Below are 20533 nucleotides of genomic sequence, written 5' to 3' on the forward strand. Positions count from 1 at the left end.
CCCAAAATGGAAATTCCTCCATGATTAACTTAAGAAGGACCTGGTTCGTTTTTTGTGTGACATTTCCTCCCACGGTCCAAAGATCAGGTGAAGTGGAAACTATAATTGCCCGTAGGTGTGTATGAATGTGGTTGTCTGACTTTAGGTTTTGGCTAGAAACTCTAAAGCCTCTTGCCAATGCATGCTGAAATAGCTTCCAACTATGAGCAGGATAAGTGGGTGTAGAAAACAGATGCCGGGTCAAATTCATCTCTTTGTTCCCTGCCCACATGCACAATCATGCAACATAAAGGTTTGCCCTTACAACAAAATAAATTAAGTTTCAACACAGCAGACCACTCCTTTTAGTCTGAAAGGTGAGCTTGTTTTGGTGTCCGGTTAGTGCCTGCCTGGAGCTACTGTGAGACCAAAACCGGATACTTAGTAGGAATTCCCAGGCGGCTTTTTTCACATCCAAGACACTTATACCAGCTAGGAACTAGTCTGGACTTATACCCCACTGCAGAGTGTGTGTGTGTGTGTGTGTGTGTGTGTGTGTGTGTGTGTGTGTGTGTGTGTGTGTGTGTGTGTGTGTGTGTGTGTGTGTGTGTGTGTGTGTGTGTGCAGGGGCGCCGTAAGGGGGTGAACAGTTGGGACGATTCTAAGGGCCCGTGACTGACAGGGGCCCAAACAATTTTAGAACATTAAGAAAAAAATGTTTAAGTAACCAATGTGATATCTTTTCATGGGGCCCAAAATCCCTGGTGGTGCCCCTGTGTGTGTGTGTGTGTGTGTGTGTGTGTGTGTGTGTGTGTGTGTGTGTGTGTGTGTGTGTGTGTGTGTGTGTGTGTGTGTGTGTGTGTGTGTGTGTGTGTGTGTGTGTGTGTGTGTGTGTGTGTGTGAACATGTGGTGAAGTGTGTGCAGACTGCATGAAGAGTATGGTGATGTGATATGGTGGCTGTTTGAGCCTGCGGCATCCCACCAGGAAGTGTCGGGTCTATTCTATAGACATGTGGAAAGACTACATTACACATTTTAAATTTCCCCTCTCTCTTCTTTTTTTTCGCTCAGCTTTCCTAGTTAAATCCTTTTTTTCTTTTGTCCCCACAACAAAGAGACAGACAAGTCATTGATGACAGACGGATATCAGAAACTAGATCCTCTTTTCGCACTTCTTACCTCTCCTCGATGCGAACCCAGAGGTCGTTGAAATGCCGGTGCCGCTGTTTCTTCTGCTTGTTCCTCCTCTTTTTCTTCAGCATTTTCCGCTCCGCTTTCTCCAGCATCTCCAGGCTATCGGCTGGCAGCAGCATGTGGGGCAACAGATCGTCCTCCAAGGAACGCCCCTGATCGTCCTCCTTGTGGGGAAGCTCGTGGAAGAAAGGCTCCAGAAGAGGGGACTCATCGTAGAGGTCTTCTGACTCTGGAGATGATGCTCTCCTAGAGGGCGCACATCACAGGAATATGAGACACTTGTAAAGAAAGAGCTAGAAGGATTTGCCATATTTGCTTAGTTGATAACTCTTGATTTGAAAGGTATGAGCTTGTGGAATGATTTCTGTTTTTAATCAATAGAACCAAGACCAGCAGTACCTTCTGCATTTCAAAAATGTGTTTTGTTTGCATGCAAATAACGCAGAGTCTCAAACATGCTTATTTTCCTCTATTTCTATTTTTATTTAAATGCAGGCTGCTGTCAGTGGGGTGCATGGTAGTTAAGGTTTTCAAATTCTCCGCATGGGCCGAATTGATGCCAAAACATAATTAAGTTTGGTTTTGGAAAGACCAACTCTGGTCCATCAAAAGCCAAACATCTTCGAGACATCAACTGCCTGTGAGTATTATCCTGAACAAATGGATTTATGGCGAATAAATTGATTATGCTTGTTTTTGTGATTCATTGTGGAATTGTTCTCCTTATTTGTCCTTTGGAATCCACTGTAACTGTTCTGAACCCAGCCATACTAAAGCTGCTTCTCCATGATGGGATAAGCTACAACATTTTCAGAGCTACAGTTCTCGATAAGTCTGATGATTAAATATTTAAATTAAGATTTCCAGTAGAGTAGGACCTAGTGGACACGCCATTAAACAAGGTTTCAAAATCCATCTTAGAAAGGACAATATGATTAATTAAATAACGTATACGTAAATCTAATAATTAATCAAATTAGATGAAAGGGAAATAGTAGAGGAGATACAGTGAACCAACATCCAGTCTCTTAGACAAAATATACAATATTTCTGTAAAAAAAATAAAACTGACTGTTACAATACAATACAATACAATACAATACGATACGATGCGATGCTTTACGATCATATTTTAATGGTCAGATCCAGTCTGAAATTTGACTTGCATCACAGCGGCTCTTGTACTATACTACTGGAATAGGAAGAATATCATCAAATATTTTGATACAAGGTCTGGTATAATGGTGCAGCTTAGCAGATATATCCATAGATATATTTCCAGACCCAGGTATTGTTTAAAAGATGAATTCCAGAGATGAACCTATGAAAGCAATGTAGTGTGATTGGGTCACACACAGGTTCATCTCAGGCTCATAATCCTACATCAAACGTGTGTGAAAAAGTGTGTGTGTGAAAGTAGACTCACTCATTCATTGAGTCACACACACAGAGCACAGATCTGCAGAGATAGCCACCCGCACAGTGTGCTATGCTAGACTGCACTACATGCTTCACAGCAGGAGGTATGAGCCCTGCTTAGCTCGGCCTTTTCAACAACACTTCACTGGTGGCCGGTGGGGATTTTATCAGATGTATCTGTGTAAGGATCTACATCGAGCCCAGTGGAAAAGGAACATCAGCATATTGTTTTTCCTAACTCTAAAGTAATCCAAATATTAGATCCCTACAGCTTTCCCTCCGTCTATCAGACTTCCTTTTACATAAATCTGAAGTTTGTTTATGATAAATGATTGAATACCGCAGTTTATTCTCAAATCATATAACTACTACTTTTGACAATATCTGCCAATCATTTTGCAATGTAAATTAAAGTATATTAAGACAACATTAAATATACTTTTTACCCCTTGCACACAATGAATCATACACATTTTACTTGAATGTAAGTAAGTATTTGCTTTACACGTTAATCACAGAGTACCATGTTAGGCATCAGCTAATCTAATGTATACACTGTAATATTTATCATATATATTTTATCATAATTCTATTTTATTCATTTATTTATTTATTAATCCTGGTCATCTACATGACCATCCGAAGCTGTGTGCACTACTTGCTGGTCGAAACTGTCAGACCTTTTAATCTGTGTTTTAATATGTCTGTTTATAAAGCACTCGCTGGAGCAGTGACTATAAATCTCGTTGTATTCTGTACAATGACAATAAAAGCTTTTGAATTTTGAATTGAATTTAATCTCTTGATCAACAGCTTGTCAAATAACAAATAATGTAAAGATAATTGTTAATCATGTACATTTAGTGCTGACATTTCAAAGCCAATGAGTGTCTTTTTATAAACTTTTTTTTAATAATATGTGATCACCAACTTCAACAAAAAAATGACCCTTTATTATGACGTGGCGAGGAAACAAGGGGCACCGGTAGAATCGCTTAACATATAAGTAGAGTGCAATTTTTCATCATTTGCAGACAACACATTTTCTTACAAGGTCAAAGCAGAGCTTGAACATCTGTTCTGGGTCTACAAATGAACACAGACCAACTACAGAGTTGTGCTTGGAAAATGATTTCCCATTTGAAATTCAGTCAGTGAGAAAGTTGAAAGAAATGTATATTCCTGTCAGGGCCATGAGGCAGCGGTTGCCCCGGTGAATGTTGACGGGACCTGAAACCTTACCCTTATTTAAGTGATAGAATATGGGCCTTGGAGTTTGACAGACTTGTGTTTTGAGAAGAAATCATAATGGGCAACAACTATGGCGAAACATAATATTTTCTGCTTGGTTATCTATCTGTCAATTTTGTATTTCTCACTTTCCACGCTATTTTCTTTGTCAGGCTCTTCCGTCTTCTCTTGTTACACAGACATTTCTTACGCTTTTTAAGGAAAATTATTATATAAAACATGCTGGAACAGAAACGGCCCCAAGCATATTACTCATTCATCTTTGTCTTCATGAATTACTCTACTTGACCCATTGTGTCTTTCATAATAAATCGTTTTAAAGTTGATTTTCAGATTGTAATGGTTGTGTGGGTAAAGTTTAAAGGTATTTTGGATGTTTTAACTGAATCAGGCAGCCCAGCAATTTTCCTTTTCCTGTTGTTAGTCAAACAAAACCTTTTTTTTTATTTTGGTTACAGATTACGCAAACATAACTGTACAATGTCAAGCACTTAAATGATATTTGGTGAGTTTGACTCGTAAACAATACAAAGTAAAACGCTGCATGAAAGTACAATGATTTTAAAAGGGACATTTGGATTTCTGGAGAATGAATCAAATACATTTTTAAAGGTAAAAGCTTATATCAAATTGGAAGATGTTGTGTCTGTGAGTGTGTGTGTGTGTGCGTGTGTGTGTGTGTGTGTGTGTGTTTAAGGGCCTTTGGGCAGTAAACGTACCTGTTTATGGGCTGCCCAGCAGGGGTGTGCTCCACCTCGTATCCCTGGCGACGAAGCACATCAATGACTGTATTGTTGCCGAGAAAGTGACCTGCGACCAAAAAAAACACAAAAGTGATGACCTCCACTTCTGAAAGCTAATGAGGAACTGCAAGCAAATTGAAACAAGACATTTACTACCCTTCTAACTGCACTGTTTCAGGAGATCACAGGAAAACCCAGTCATGATTTAAATACAGAAACTAGAGGGGCCACTTGGAACGGAGACCTCTGCCAAGACCAATCTACTCCAACATTTTAATGGTTCTTCCTTGTCCGCTGCTAGACCATTCAACCAAGTTTCATCACAAATTGGGACACTAGCTTTTCCGTACTGCTGCTGTCAAACAAACAAACCAAAAATATGTCCGACTTTATACGTGTTAAATGTGGAGTAGGAGCTGGGAGGCAGTTAGCCTGGTTTAACATAAGCAGCGATTGAATAAAATAGGCTTTAGAGATTGCAATAAACATAATTAAGCTTGTTGAATTAAGCTGCGTGTTAACAAGCTAAGCTAGTTGTCTTATACCTTATTAAACAAAAACACATAACAATTAAATAGAGCTTTCGATATTCTCGTCTAAATGTTGGTAAAAAGGTTGAACAGTTTATTTTTCCTTGGGTCCCTTCAAATTTCTGCTGGCTCCTCAACGCTTCAGTTTATAACTTTAATTTGTTCCCCTACTTTCATACCCCCCTTAATCGCCTCTAATCACCTTTTTCCTCTGCTTTTCCATTTTCATAGACTCTCCTTTGTTTTCATTTACTTCATTATCCTTCTTCCTCTATGCTTTAACCCCCCTTGTATGTGCCACCTTTCATTCCCCCTCCAATATTCATCTCTCCATTCTCCTCCTCCCTTATCTCTAACTTCCCCCCTCTTCCTCTCGTTCTCGCTCTGACCCTCTCAGCTACGTGAAGTGGGGGCATTGAGGCTTCAGGTTGCCATGTCAAGAGGTCTCCATTCTTCCCTTCACTCTGACAAGGGGGAGCAGGGGCCCATTGTTGGGGTCTGCTCAGCCGTGGTACCACGGAGATGTGTAAACAAAGAGCCCCGGCACTTTAATCTGGCCCAGAGCCTACGATAGAGAGGTTGGCCTCAATGCACTATGGGTGCCATGATGCTGACCCATCTCTACGACTAATACGTGCTGGCTTAAACTTTGTCCAAGTGGGTAAAAGCTTTAGGAGATGACTAAAGGGAAAACTGAAAACTGCAATGTCAACATTTGATCTGTGAATTTGATAACATCTTTCTTTACTTCTAGGTGAATGCAAGTACTTAGTCAATCTGAGAGGAAAAATGTCCCATGTGCATAAAGCTTGGTAGACCTTGAAAACATGAAAAAGTCATGCTTAGCTTTTTTATTTTATTTCTTAAGTTGTTTTGAAGTCTTTCTTTACCATTTTTAAGGAGTGCTTTTATCTCATTGATGCACCTATCTAAATAATCTAAGAGCTCTCCTGGGAGAAGAACAAAAGAGCCATGCATTTATTTTCTGCTTTTGAGATGAAATCATTATCAATACAGGTGGTCAGTTAAACGAATACCCAGCAGCTCTTAAACTCTCCATGGGAGTTGGAGAGAGGACAGAGGGACAGAGTTTCCCAGCCTGCCCACGTCTAGGAACAACTCAGTGTGATTTATGTGAGTTTACGTCAGAGGATTAAGGTGGGACAAATGGGGCTGTTCGGCACAATGTAGGGCCACAGAAGGGTGGGCGGACTTCAAATCTTCAAAGGCACACACATACAAATACGTATACACACGCAAATTATAGTAGGAGGTAAACCATCAATTCTGACATGTCCCCAAGGGAATTCAATGTGTTTTTTGGGGACTGGGTTTTAAAAGTTGAAGCCCTCCATCCCCAGTGCTATTATATGCTTTAGAATGTAAAAGGTATTTAAGTTACCATGCGGCAGAAAAAAAATCTTATAAAAAGGTTAAAAAAAAGTGTGGTAACATCTTATCAACAAATCTGTTTTCTCCCTATAATATTAATCTCTACAACTGGATGGAGCCAACTATACTTGTCTCACTGTATGGATCAACTGTACAGTTTCACACACTCTAAGGAGAGAACCTATTTTTGGATCACATTTTTTTTAAATTAAGAAAGAATGACTACAGCAACCACAAGCATTTCACATAAAACATTTTTCAGACCAGCAGTCCACCTTGACAAGAGCAAGTTTCATACATCAAAAAAAAGAAAAACCTGCAGCCTGCTGGTGTGCCAAAGTCATGGAATTGCAAACAGAAACGTAATTCAGACACCTTTGATTAAGTATGATTGATGCCCCGGAAAGAGGCAGAAAGTAAAAACAGAAAATAATGTTAAAAAAATTCAGCATTTTCCTGAAAATGGGCCTCAAGTATGATGTAGCCTTTGGCCACTAACACGTCTTTGGGGCCTTAATATGCCAGGTGATTTGTGACAACTGCCTCTCTGTTTCTTACTCATACTGCTAATAATTGTTATGAAGCAATACCTGTAATTCTATCAGAAAGAAAAAAGACAGTTTATTGTGTTTGCAAAATTACAACAATGTCGGAATTGTGTGATATACAAGCCCATGTATTTCCCCTTTTTCTTTGAATTGACCGACAGCTCATAGATACTGTCTCGTCCCATGGAGGTACATCATGTTCCACGCAGAATACTCAATTATCTGAATATCAATCTTGGATCAGTGAAAAAACAATGAATTCCTACTGGCACACAGAGCAGGGGCGGATCTACCGGGGTGGCATGGGGTGGCAACTGCCACCCTAAACAATAGCCTTGCCACCCCAGCTGCCACCCCAGTTGGCATCTTTGTTTTGAAAGAAAAGTTGTGGCTCATCGGACATTTATGAGAGAAAGTCTCTAAAGTCCGAGTGCAAGTGAATGCAGCACAAGATGCACGTCATGTAACCCCTCCCCCGGTCCTGGCGCGAGAGTGGAAATATGATTGGTGGCGAATTCACTTGAACCTGGGGACGGCGCAAAACGAGAAGCCTTTCGGAACCAAGCACTGAAGGAATGAGGTAATTGCGGTCTACACTGACAGAGAAGAGAATGTCAAGTTTGGCTGTACTCAGCATTGAATCAAAACGCACTACAGCTGTTGATCTTAATACGTTTTGTGAGGCGTTTTTGCTGAACAAAATAGTAATCGCCGCATTAGACAATAGACAATAGACATGCCAACTTGATGCTCTGCTCACGGATGACTCGATGAGAATAAAAAACTGTTAAGATGATGACCTTGTATGCGTGTATATATTTTTTTCTTTGAGGGGGTCTGCCCCCAAAAAACAGTTTTAAGTCCTGAGAAAGTAAAATAAGACGGTGTGTAAAACTACACTGCCCAGCCAACAGAAAGTAACCACTTTGATTTAACTAGGCCAGTAGGTAAGGACCTTCCACTGGATAATAACTGCAGCGATGTTTAAGTTTTAGCTGAATACACGTTTTTTAACCCTAACTGATGCAGTTAGTCACTTCTTTAATGTTTGTTCTTTCGGATGTAAAGTCAAGGTTGTAACTGTATATCAATAATGATATAATTACTTGTTTTTCAAATTTGAAGGAGGGTGAGCAAGCATCTTGATGAACATTCATCATTAACTCCTCCAAAAAATATAGTTTATTCAATAATAAATGAATATGTGAATCATAACTATAGGTTACTTACGTAACCCCAGTTCTCAGAGTAACATGAAGTGAGATGTCTCACTATGGGATGCGCCTCATCGCGGAGCAAACAGAAGCATCAATCTCATTACGCCAATCCTGATTGGCTGGTGATCTTGACGTCAGCGTCAGGGAATTCACCCCCTATAAGTAGCTTGCGCCACGACGAATGCGCCATTCAAAATAAGCACCTCTTCTCGCTTCACCATAGCAAGGAGGGCCGTCTGGTGAGACATCTCACTTCATGTTACTCTGAGAACTGGGGTTACGTAAGTAACCTATAGTTCTCATTCATAACACTCCGTTCGATGTCTCACTATGGGAAATTGTAGCTCCCGTATTGTCAGACGAGCTTATCTCGAAAATCACCAAACCAACCAGAACTTAACAGGTAGAGCTCTGACTCAACCAGGTGCCCAGCACTGCTTGAGTCACACTGGGAGCAGAACGTCCAGCCTGTTAAGAGGCGGACAAAAGTGAGCGGCGAGGACCAGCTCGCCGCTGCACCAATGTCTTGGATGGGAGACATCCTGGACAGAGTCCAGGATGCAGCCAGACCCTGAGTCGAAAGAGCTCGCGGACCCGAGGGTGCCTGCGAACTCTGACTCGTATGAGCCCCAAAGCAATTGCTTCCACAAACCAGTGGGAGAGCCGTTGCTTAGTAACAGGCTTGCCCTTATAAGGGTTAGCCCAGGACACAAGGGGTTGGTCATTATGACAAAGCACCCTTGATCTGTCCCTGTACGTGCGTAAAGCACAGGCTGGACACAGCAAATCCGGCCGCTGTTCCCCAGAAGAATACAGTGGCGGGGAGGATGCCTCAATGTCAAATGTGGTACCTGAACCAACCGCCTTAAGATAAAGGCAGGGTTGGGCTTCAACCACACTCTGTTTGCCCTGGGGCGAACTGAGTGCATGAAGACTGTACAGATAGTGCATGAGTGCCACTGGCTCGCTTGGCAGCTGCCAGGGTCAGCTTCATGTCACACTGTATTCAGATTGTACCACTCACGGGCCAGGCCCATAGAGCCAAGCGCTCTGGGTGTGGGTGAAAGATCGCCCCCCCCCGCTTGGGACAGTATGTCCCTGCGTAGTGGGAGCTGCCATGGCTGCCCGCACAGCAGCTGATATATCTCCGCTAGCCAGTACATAGCTGGCCAGTGCGGAGCTATCAGGATAAGTGTGTGGCGTTGCTCTCTCACTCTGGCCAGAGTTGGGGGTATCAGAGCCAGGGGTGGGAACACGTACAGAAGGCCCGGGGGCCAATTGTGCGCGAGTGCATCCACGCCTAACGGTGCATTTAGATCGCGCATCGAAAAGAACAGCTGACACTGAGCATTGTCTTTCGAACAGATCCACCGCGGCTCTGCCGTAACGCACCCACAGCTGGCTCACAATCGTTGGATGTAGAGTCCAGTCTGCATAAAGTGGTATACCTCTGGACAGTAGATCTGCCCCGAGGTTCATCACTCCCGGTACGTGCGTCGCTCTCAGAGAGAGGAGACGTCTACCGCTCCATAGGATCAGTTTGCGCGCCAGTGTGTGTAACTGGAGAGAACGCAAACCCCCTTGGCGGTTAATATACGATATTGTGGTCGTATTGTCTGTCCTCACGAGGACGTGATGTCCCCTGAGGAAAGGCAGAAAGCGTTTTAGGGTGAGAAACACCGCTAAAAGCTCCAGGTAATTTATGTGCGCCCGCTGGAGGTCTCTGCTCCAGAGACCCCTCACCGGGCGACCTTCATAAATACCTCCCCAACCTGTCAGACATGCGTCCGTGGTGACCACTTTCCGTGAAAGGACAGCACCCATAGGCACATCTCGTACTAGAAAAGTCGGGTGCAGCCAGTGGCGCAGTGCCATTACGCATTTCACAGTAACCATCACTCTCGCCATGGCGCGCGGGGTTTAGTTTTAGGGCGGCCACCCAGCGCTGAAACTCCCTCATGTGTAAGCATCCCAGTCGTACGACCAGGATGGCTGACGCCATGAGCCCCAGCAATCGCAGGCATGATCTGTAGAGAACATGTTTGCGCAGCTGGAAAAGAGCGAGACAAGCTCTGAAAGCTTTCACTCTTTCCGCTGACAGGCGAGCTGAAAAGGGCACCGAGTTCAGGTGTAAACCCAGGAAGAGTATAGTCTGCGCGGGGCACAACATGCTCTTCTCTGTGTTTATTATGAAACCCAGGTTGAGCAGGTGCTTTACGAGGACATTTGTCTGCGTAACAGCCTCCTGCTCCGACTGTGCGAGAAGCAGCCAGTCGTCCAGGTAGGTCGCCAGGCGAATACCCTGTTGTCTTAACGGGGCTATCGCGGCTTCCGTACATCGTACAAACACCCTTGGACTGAGAGACAGACCGAAGGGGAGTACTCTGTATTCATAACAAATCCCCTGAAATGCGAATCTCAGATATTTCCTGTGTGGGTAATATACTGGGATGTGAAAATACGCATCTTTCAGGTCGACTGATGTAAATCAGTCGTCTTGTCGCACGAGCCGCAGCAGAGATGTGTGAGTGAGCATTCTGAACTTATATATTTTTAGATATTTGTTCAGAGCCCTCAAATCAAGTATTGGCCGAATTCCGTTCCCTCCCCGTTTGGGAACGAGGAGGTACTTGGAATAGAAGCCGCCCTGACTCTGCTCGGCGGGTACAATATATATAGCCCTCTTTTCTAGGAGAGAGAGAATCTCTTTCTCCAGAATATGGGCTGACTCTCCTCAGGCCTGCGAATGCAGAATGTCCGAGAAGCGAGGGGGGGTGACAGCGAATTGGAGTCTGTAGCCCCGTGTTACTGTCTTGAAAACCCAAGCAGATGATGTGAGCATCTTCCACTGCATGCTCCTTAGAGCCAGTGGAGATGTCACATCTCTTCCCCTCTGAGTCTCTATTTGTTGTGTTATGGGGCCCTCTAGTGTCTGAACACAGTGGTGCCCCTTTTCGACAATCCCCACAGACACTGCGCATGCGCATGACGGTGGTGCCTTCACAACCCCAGCCGGCACTGCGCATGCGCGTGGCGGTGGTGCCTTTAAAGCCCCAGCCGGCACTGCGCATGCGCGTGACGGTGGTGCCTTCACAGACCCGCCTGTAATCCGCCTTTTGAGAGATGCCGTAGCTGCTCTCAGAAGGGGAACAGTTGACGGGCTGTTTATTGGTTTTATTGTTTTTCTTATCATTTTTTTTTAGCTGCGCCCTCGGCCTGAAGCCTGGATGCGTCAGCGGCAAATGTTTTATGACAGAAAAATCAACAAATTTGTGACATGTGTTTGTGCGGACTTGAGGATGGTGTTGAGGCATCTCTCGAGGCGGCGGGAACACATTTAGAGCTGGGGAACCGTGGACTTCCAGCTCTGTCACAGAGGGGAGAAGGAGGGGCTGTCACGCCGCTCGCTTCTTCTTCCTCGACTGCTGGCCGAAATTCTGGGTTGGCTGCGCCTGAGCTGCAGCCGGAGATTTTCTAGGCCAGCTCGCCCTCGTCTCCAGCCTGGGCTGGGGACTCGGAGCGGGCTTTTCTTCACGACCCCAGCCGGCACTGCGCATGCGCGTGACGGTGGTGCCTTCATAGACCCGTCAATTGTCCGCCCTTTGAGAGAGGCCGTAGCTGCTCTCAGAAGGGGAACAGTTGACGGACTGTTTATTGTTTTTCTTTTCATTTTCGAGCTGCGCCCTTGGCTCGAAGCCTGGATGCGTCAGCGGAAAATGTTTTATGACAGAAAAATCAATAAGTGTGTGACATGTGTTTACGCGGACTTGAGGATGGTGTTGAGGCATCTCTCGAGGCGGCGGGAACACATTTAGAGCTGGGGAACCGTAGACTTCCAGCTCTGTCACAGAGGGGAGAAGGAGGGGCTGTCACGCCGCTCGCTTCTTCTTCCTCGACTGCTGGCCTAAATTCTGGGTTGGCTGCGCCTGGTTTTCGGTATTTTGAACCGAGCAGGGTTCGGAGCAGCTTGGACGAAGGGCTGCCGCTGCGAAGGCAGCGGCTGGGCCCTTCGAGGGAGGCAGAGGTGGAGGGCCTCGTCCTCCTTCTTTTTCGACTCGCATCTCCTCTGCATGGAGGCAAGAGCGGAGCCGAAAATCCCCTCGGGAACGATGGGCATGTCAAGCACATCCTCCTTTTCCCGGTCTGGGAGGTTGGTGAGGTTGAGCCATCGAGCTCTTTCCTGCACCACCATGATCCCCATTGTTTTGCCCGTGGCCTGGACGGCGCAGCGTTGGACACGGAGACAAATGTCTGTGACCGCGGCCAACTCATCCAGAACGGCCAGTCCAGGATTACTCAACATATCCTCACAGAGCTCCGCTTGGTATGCGGTTAGTAGTGAGGAAACGTTCAGAGCCCTGGCGGACAACGCTGCGGCTCTGTAGGACCGTTCAGTCATGGTCGACTGGAAACGGTCCACCTTCGCTGGCAGCGTGGAGTTCCTGCTTGGTGACGGGCCCATCCTCGGTAGGAGGTGGGCTGCCACCAGCAGTTCCATCGGCGGTATGCGGAGCAGGCCGAGCCTCTGCGGGCGAGACCATGGTGAGGTCTCGCCGGGAGCTCCCGCCTGGTGAGGCGTGGGGCTCCGTTCCCGCGTCTCTTGCCGCCACCGGGTCCCGGCCTGACACGGCGTGGGATCCCGGTTCCGCAGCTGCCGCTGTTAGTGAGCCCCAGACCGACAGTGAGGCGCTCAGTCTCTGCGGCGGACGCCCCCGTGTCTTGATTGCCAAACGGCGAATCAGTGGACATGAGGGAGTCCTGTTCCAACAAGCTAGCTTGGTGTGCTAGCCGTCGGTGGAGGCTCTTTCGGGTGAAAAGGGCACAATGCCCGCACGAGCCGGGGTTGTCGATAGCCTCCTGGGCGTGTTCCAGCCCGAGGCAGGACGAGCAGACCTGGTGTGAGTCTGTGCCTGCTATCTTCAACCCGCAGCCGCATGACCGAGCCTCCGAGTCCCTGACTCCTCTGGTGTGAGGGAGAGAGGCGTCCATCTTGTTCGCCTCGTGGCGTGGAGAGCACCCGCTCGTAACAGGTACGTCGTTGAGAGAAAAAGTGTTACCAATCCGTCCTTAATCCGGAGAAAAAGGGACGGTGTGGGTCCTTTGTTCTCAAAGAATATTGACTGGTGTGTCAATATACTTCTAATCCTTTTCTCCTCCGTGAGAGAGAAAAAGAAAAGCGTCCTCGCTACCGTGGTGTCGGTAGTAAGGGGAAGCTAGCTAGCAACAGGTGCGTAGCTAGCTTGAGAAAAATCAAAACCTTACCTTACTTTCCGGGGAAAGAACGGCGAGGTCGATTTTAATACTAACTGGCGTTAGTATTACCGTCTTCTTGCGAAGCAGAAGGAGTAGCCGGCGAGCGCCCGTCGACCGAAATGGTTATATTTGGGTTCAGTCTGTGGACCGTTAAGCTTGTCCGGCTACTATAGAGATGTGCTCTGAAGCGAGAAGAGGTGTTTGAATGGCGCATGCGTCGTGGCGCAAGCTACTTATAGGGGGTGAATTCCCTGACGCTGACGTCAAGATCACCAGCCAATCAGGATTGGCGTAATGAGATTGATGCTTCTGTGTGCTCCGCGATGAGGCGCATCCCATAGTGAGACATCGAACGGAGTGTTATGAATGAGAACAGTTCTTCACTATATCTGTAAAGCGTCTTTGAGCACCTGTAAAAACGCTAACAAATTAAATCTATTATTATTATTATTTATTAACAGTGATTGACAGCTGATAGGAATAATATGATTGTTAATAGTATCATATTCATTCAGACAAACATCGATGAGACAGTTAATTAATGTACTTATTGCAGCAGTCTGCATAGATTTGGTACCCCTGCTGGTCTAAGAGTGAGACAAACTCATTCAGTTATTGTTCAGTTAAAATTCATTAAATTACGTCTGCCACCTTATATGTAAGGCTTTACTGATGTGCCACAATAATATCACCTATGTGATTGAGCTAAAATATTAATATTGTGGCTTTCCAAGTTAACATTGATTGTAGGGGTGTAACGGTTCACAAACATTTCGGTTCGGTACGTACCTCGTTTTTAGGTCACGGTTCGGTTCGTTACGTTTTCGGTACAGCAGAAAAAATTATCACAAAACATTAAATATTTTTTTTAAATTATTATTAAACTGTGACTAATGTATTCAAATAAATACAAAATCTAGTAAAATAAACATTAAGGTGCAGCATTTCGATGAACTGAAATAATCTGTATTTGAACTGTACTAGTACCTAAGCAGCCAGCTTGACATTAGGACTTGCTTGTCATTGTATTCTCATGTTGTTCTAAAGAAAGATGAACTTGTCCACATTGCTTGCTGAAATGGCAGATCTGCTGGCACTAACAATGTCTCCTGCTGTGGAGAACACCCTCTCTAGGGACAGTGGCAGCAGATACAGCCAGGTAGCGCTTTGCTAACATGGCAATATAAGGATATTTGGCGTTTGTAATAGCTTTGGCTCGGTCTGAACTTTCTGCGAGTGGTGGAGGCTTGAATGCTAGTGGGAGTTGGGTTTGCACTTCAGTCTTTTTTCTTTTGGTACCGGTGATATTCACATTCGGGTGATGCCTTTTCAAATGAGTGTGATGTATTGCCAGCCGCGTAACCAATGTTAGTTGAACAATACCGACAAACAGCTTTGGTTCGGTCCACCTGTCTTTGTCCGTCATCCTTGTACGTAACTGCAAAACCAAAATGTTCCCAAACCGGAGACTTCAATGATGCTGGAGGATTTTCAGCTCAACTTTATCTGCGTTCGCCATTTCGACAGTTCCTCAAATTACTGACTACATTTGAACGCATCCCTGTGACCAGCTCTCATAGTATGCCTCTCGTCCAATGAAATGACTTGGTCGCTCTATGATATAGATTACTTCCAGAAAGTTGTTCATGTTCTCGCTGCGAGGGGGGGACCCAAGTTCCCATCAGCAAAAACACGTGGGTTTGCTATCCTGGCTCCAAAATGGTGGAATGAGCTCCCCATTGACATCAGGACAGCAGATAGCTTGCACATCTTCCGGCGCAGACTGAAAACTCATCTCTTTCGACTCCACTTCGAGCGATAGAATTATTAACAAAGCACTTATATACTAATAAAGGACTGGCTTATCTATAGCCAGTTGAGTAGCACTTGAAATGTTTGGCTCTATGAAACCTGATTTACTTATATGATTCTGTTTTCTTCAAGGTCGTGTCTTCCTGGTCGAATGTACTTATTGTAAGTCGCTTTGGATAAAAGCGTCAACTAAATGCAATGTACTCAATTTTTTACGTTTAACGCTATATTCGTTCGGTACACACGTGTACCGAACCGAAGGGCCCGTACCGAATAATTTCAGTACGGGTACGTGTACCGTTACACCCCTAATTGATTGATATGATTGCGATTTAAATCAGCATATACTTCTGTCAGGGGATGCCACCCCTCAAAATCTCCTGCCACCCTCTTGCCACCCCATGAATATTTGTCTAGATCCGCCCCTGACACAGAGAAACATCAACATCTGATTTACAGAGGACATTCTTAAAGATTAGGTACTCATACAGTGACTCACTGCGGAGACGAAAACTACTTCCATATTTGCTTTCCTACAAACAAAACATACATGATAATTGTAAAAATGCTGATGATTTGGAGCGTACTTGTAAACATTGCAGCACTTTTATGAGATGTATTAAGTTCTGCCACAGATGTTTTCTCTGCATGGTCCTCTTAAACATGTGGATTCACAATATCGCTATCAGTTTTTCTGGTTATTTGTAGTATGCGGAAAATCGATATACTTATTTTTGTTTTATTCCAGTTGATATGCATACAGAGTATCGCTTCACTCTCACACTATTGGTCTTAAACAAAACAGTTCTCACTTTTTAACTCTTACTTTAACAACAAATCTCCACCTTAAGGCTCAATGTTTCACTTCAGTTTTGTCCTATAGGTTTTCTCAATAAGAAATAGACATATCCATTCATGTTTCTACTAGAACCAGGCCCCCGGGCCATGTTAGGACCCAGCCCACAGTTTAAGAAGCACACTTCTGAAGTGACATCTGTGACATCTGACATATATTTCCACAGATTATTTATTTAGGCCAATTTCATACATTTTAAATCTATGAAATGTGCCAAAGTATGTACTTCAATGCACAATATGTAGACTGTATGTGTTTCCAGCAGAGCTGAGCGAGGGGAGATGGTAGAGATAAAGACCAGGAACAGACCTGAAAGCTTTCATTCACAGCAAACTCCATACATGCAGCCACTTTTATACATGGCACCGCTGAGTTGGAGGGTCATAGATTAGCTCATGTCACGCTTATAGAAACGTACAGAGTTGTTATTATATTGACTGAACTTTTCTATGAAGTGACAGCTTCTATAACAGTCGGCCATTGGAGGAAACACAATGGCTGAGGGATGGTGAGGCTGGGTGTACAAAGACACAGCGTTCACACCAAAGACCAAAGTTAATGTCCCATATCCAAGATGCTTTTACGTGAAAGCTTCTAAAACACTTGGTTGAAGTCACAGAAGATTAATCGATTAATCTGCCCATGGTATTTGAGATGAATCATCTGGTCTAAAAATATGTCTATCCCTTGTCCTCAAAGGTCGAAGCTGATGTCTTTGAAAAGTCTTTGTTCAGTCTAAACATCATAGAATGTTAGATTAATATGACATAATAAAGAGAATAACATAAAATATCTGAATCTTTTGCCATTTTAATCTTCAAATCAATGTTCACTTATCCAGTATGTCCATGTTAATTTCTGATTTTAACTTAAATCTCATGAAGACATCAAAGTTTGAAGAATGACTTCCCAATTTGGGAAAAGACACCATCCGAAGAGCATATGAATGCACCATTGGCCTTGGCTTGGTCCACACTACCTGTATGCATTTCTAATTGTATTATCGTTTCCAATTTACAACACAGCTTCTAAATATGAAAGACCAGTTGAAATAAACGGAGTTGTCAGTTAGAAAACATATTTCTAATACGTTTCAGCACACCTGTACCCAGTCAGAGGAACATGAGACCACGGAGGTACCCGTCCTTAGAAATACATCCAGTCTCCACAATCAGCAGCTCAAATTATTAGAGCATATGGTAAGCCTTAAGTAGCGTTCCTTTTCCATACACATCAATATTTACATTACAACTTGTAACCAGGGCCCAAGCAGCAGTTCTCATAACATTACAGCATGTTGGATAAACAAACGCTACAGGCAGAGCTGAGGCCATTCTGCCTCGTAGAGCTATTGCTAACTGTTTATGTACACGTGTTCCCTGCTAGTCAGCTGGCCCCACGGCCCATTATCATTACTACTAAGACCCAATGAAGCCTTTTTTTGGAGAAAATGACAGTGAGGTGTCATGTTTTTTCTTTACTCTGCAGAATGTTTTATTAGGTAGCTTCCTGGAAGTAACGTTTATTGCAAATTACATCAAACCACAAACGTTTGGCTTGAATTTATCATGCAACTGGTTTTAGGCTTTCTATTCCTGCTTAGATATTCGACACTACAGTGGTTTGAGACACATCAATTGTGCATAAATCACACAGGCAGAAACAGGGATGTTAAAAGAGAGAGATAAAGCTGTTCAAATGATTGTCAAAAGTAAATAATAGGCTGAAGTTTGAGACTTGACGTTTCTAGGACATCGGAAGTATTAAGCAGCCAAAGACTTTACTGGAAAATCACTGTTTTGGCTAACCGAGCTGCTGACAGGCAAGTAAAAACTCAGTGTCTTCAACAGTTAAATAGATGCAGCCATCCATACAGTGACAGTCATCTCAAAGACAAATAACAGGAAAATTATTGGGTATCCACTGGCATAAAGACCACACAGTCACCCTGGTGTTTTCCAAACAATGTCAGTTCTATATCAAATGTCTGGAAAAAACGCATTTGCTTATATAGTGCGTTATCCCTGGTTATATCATATTGTTAAATGTCTTTGATGGACAGTCTTCCTGTATTATAGCTAAACCTCATCCATTAGCAGTCAAGTGCAATTTGTTTGAAAAGAACAGGACGCTGTTGGTTTCAAACGAGAGACAATTTGATTAAATACTGTCAAGTAAGTTGAGAGTAATTATATGTGGTAGCATTTAAATGGATTATATCAGTCTTGACTTCATCATTCTTTATTCCTTTGTGGTAAAGATATATTTAAATTCCCTTAGCATGCAGTTAAACATAATGTCATTTTAAAAACAGTTTAAGAGAACCTTGTGGCAGCACAGGAAGAAAAATCAATCCTCTTGGTACCATGAACGTACAAAATGGCAATCCATCATCAATTGTTTAGATATTTCTGTACGGACCAAAGTAGTGAACTCAAGACTGGCGTACAGCAGAGCCACAATGCTGAATAGACGACAGGAAGACAGGAATGCATCAGCGAAACACTAAGTGCTTTATGTAAATAGTTCTTAACCGCAATTAAATTACTGGATAAGAGCAGTTCATCTTGTTTTTTTAAGTCAAACTTTGATAATTTTGTGGTGTTGAGACCTAAGAGTCTCTTAATGTAAATATGATATTCATCCGAGCAGGCACCAAGATTCTTTACCACTGGATGAGCTACGGAAAAATAGTTTCAAAGATGTATGTTTTCGCCTGGAATACATTTAGTATGATGTTCTTTTCAGCTATACATTGTCATTTGGATCCCAACTCCATGCAGGATAAGGATATTCCTAAAATAATAGCAATGGAGAGAATGTAAGTAGCCAAAAGATATGTTTGGTTAAATATGTCTGCATACAAGCCCACAAATTCAGTTTGGAAGAGGAACCTCTTGCACTGTTATTGGTTTAAACAAGTCCAAAACCTACATCATATTACATTTTAACTCCAATCTGTTGCATCTTTCAATTTTCCCTCCATTGCACTCTATCTCGTAAAAATAAACGATACACTGTTAAAACAAAAGTACATATGATTCAGCCAAGTAATGTGTGTAGGGATTTTAAAAAATCATAGATTGACGTAGAACCAGAGTAGTCAAGTTTTAGGTTGAAACAGTCTGAGCCAAACTAAACCTCTGAATGTTGTTTTAATGCTTTTACGGCTCATTCATTAACAATCTGCTGTAAAGGCCTTATTTTAAAAGGTGATGTCATCATTACTTTCAGTCAATTACATTTTAATCCATTAACATGAATACAGCAGAAACATTTTACTAACGCAAAAATAATGCCAAACCTCGTTTTTGTGTATTTCTTAAGTCTAAGTAGGGTTGTGATTCACTATGTTGGCTTTAAAACATAAAGGAGATACCATTGTATCCCTCTGTAGGGTTTATTAAAATGTGTTCAGGCATATCTGTCTTTATTTTTTTTAAATGTGAGTTTGATAGATATTATGTTAGAAATATGATTCAATGCAAGTAATGCTTTGTTTTGTATTTTTTGTTGTTGACCTGAAAAAAACTGAAATATGTTGCGTTGTTTCTTCTTTATTGCCAGAAGAAACATTTGGTAGACATATGCTTTTGCAATCCACGTCACGAATAATAAGGTGATTTCATAAAAGAGAAAGCATTTTACCATCTGTTATGAATTTAAAGCCATAAAGCTTAACAAATCCCCATTATGGTTATTGACACCTCTTCAAACGCAACATCAATAGTGAAGTTATACCTCAAAAACCCTCCTTAGAATTGGACAGCTTTTCAATTCTAATTCCTCCAGGATACAGTTCTGAGTGTAAGATACAAGATAGAGATAGCGATGTGTGATAGAGACAGCTGTGATATGGATGTGTGAATATGAAAGAAACAAAACAGCAGGTCGAAGACACACACCCACCTCTGTTCCATGGAATAAGCCTTTCTCAAGTCAAGCCAAAGAATGCTAACATGACAACCACCACCAAAACATTTGTCTTTCTATTGCTCTCAGCCATAGTGAGACGCACAGTTCAGAAAAAGGCTGAATTCAATAGGTCACTCCATTATTGTCAAATTGATACCGATCGCTCTTCCGTAAACAGACTGGCGAGATGGTGGGAAGATGATAGACAAGCTGAAGCAAGAAAACAACTGACCTAATGTAGACGAATAACAAGAGATTTCAATACAGGCAGAAGCGAACATGTCAATAGTTGAATTTAACATGGAAATAAACTCAGGAATATAGACAAAGGGTAAGCACAACAACACGGGAATATTAAGTTGTCAGATGCCAGACTGTGATAGCTGAGGATAAGAGCATCCTGTAAGGCCTTCAGTGTGGTGC

General features: G+C 43.3%; 1 protein-coding gene across 1 annotated transcript in view; it reads right to left on the reverse strand.

Annotated features, from left to right (window-relative positions):
* The window catches only part of trabd2a (TraB domain containing 2A), an 81002-nt gene that overhangs the window by 4189 nt on the left and 56280 nt on the right, over positions 1-20533 (reverse strand). The window contains exons 5-6 of the mRNA XM_034198177.1: positions 4564-4654; positions 1160-1420 (exon numbers count right to left, since the gene is read on the reverse strand). Coding sequence (XP_034054068.1) covers positions 1160-1420; positions 4564-4654 — 352 coding nt within the window. The remainder of the gene's footprint in view (positions 1-1159; positions 1421-4563; positions 4655-20533) is intronic.

Source organism: Gymnodraco acuticeps, unplaced genomic scaffold (genome assembly GCF_902827175.1).
Source record: "Gymnodraco acuticeps unplaced genomic scaffold, fGymAcu1.1, whole genome shotgun sequence".
Lineage (NCBI taxonomy): Eukaryota > Metazoa > Chordata > Actinopteri > Perciformes > Bathydraconidae > Gymnodraco > Gymnodraco acuticeps.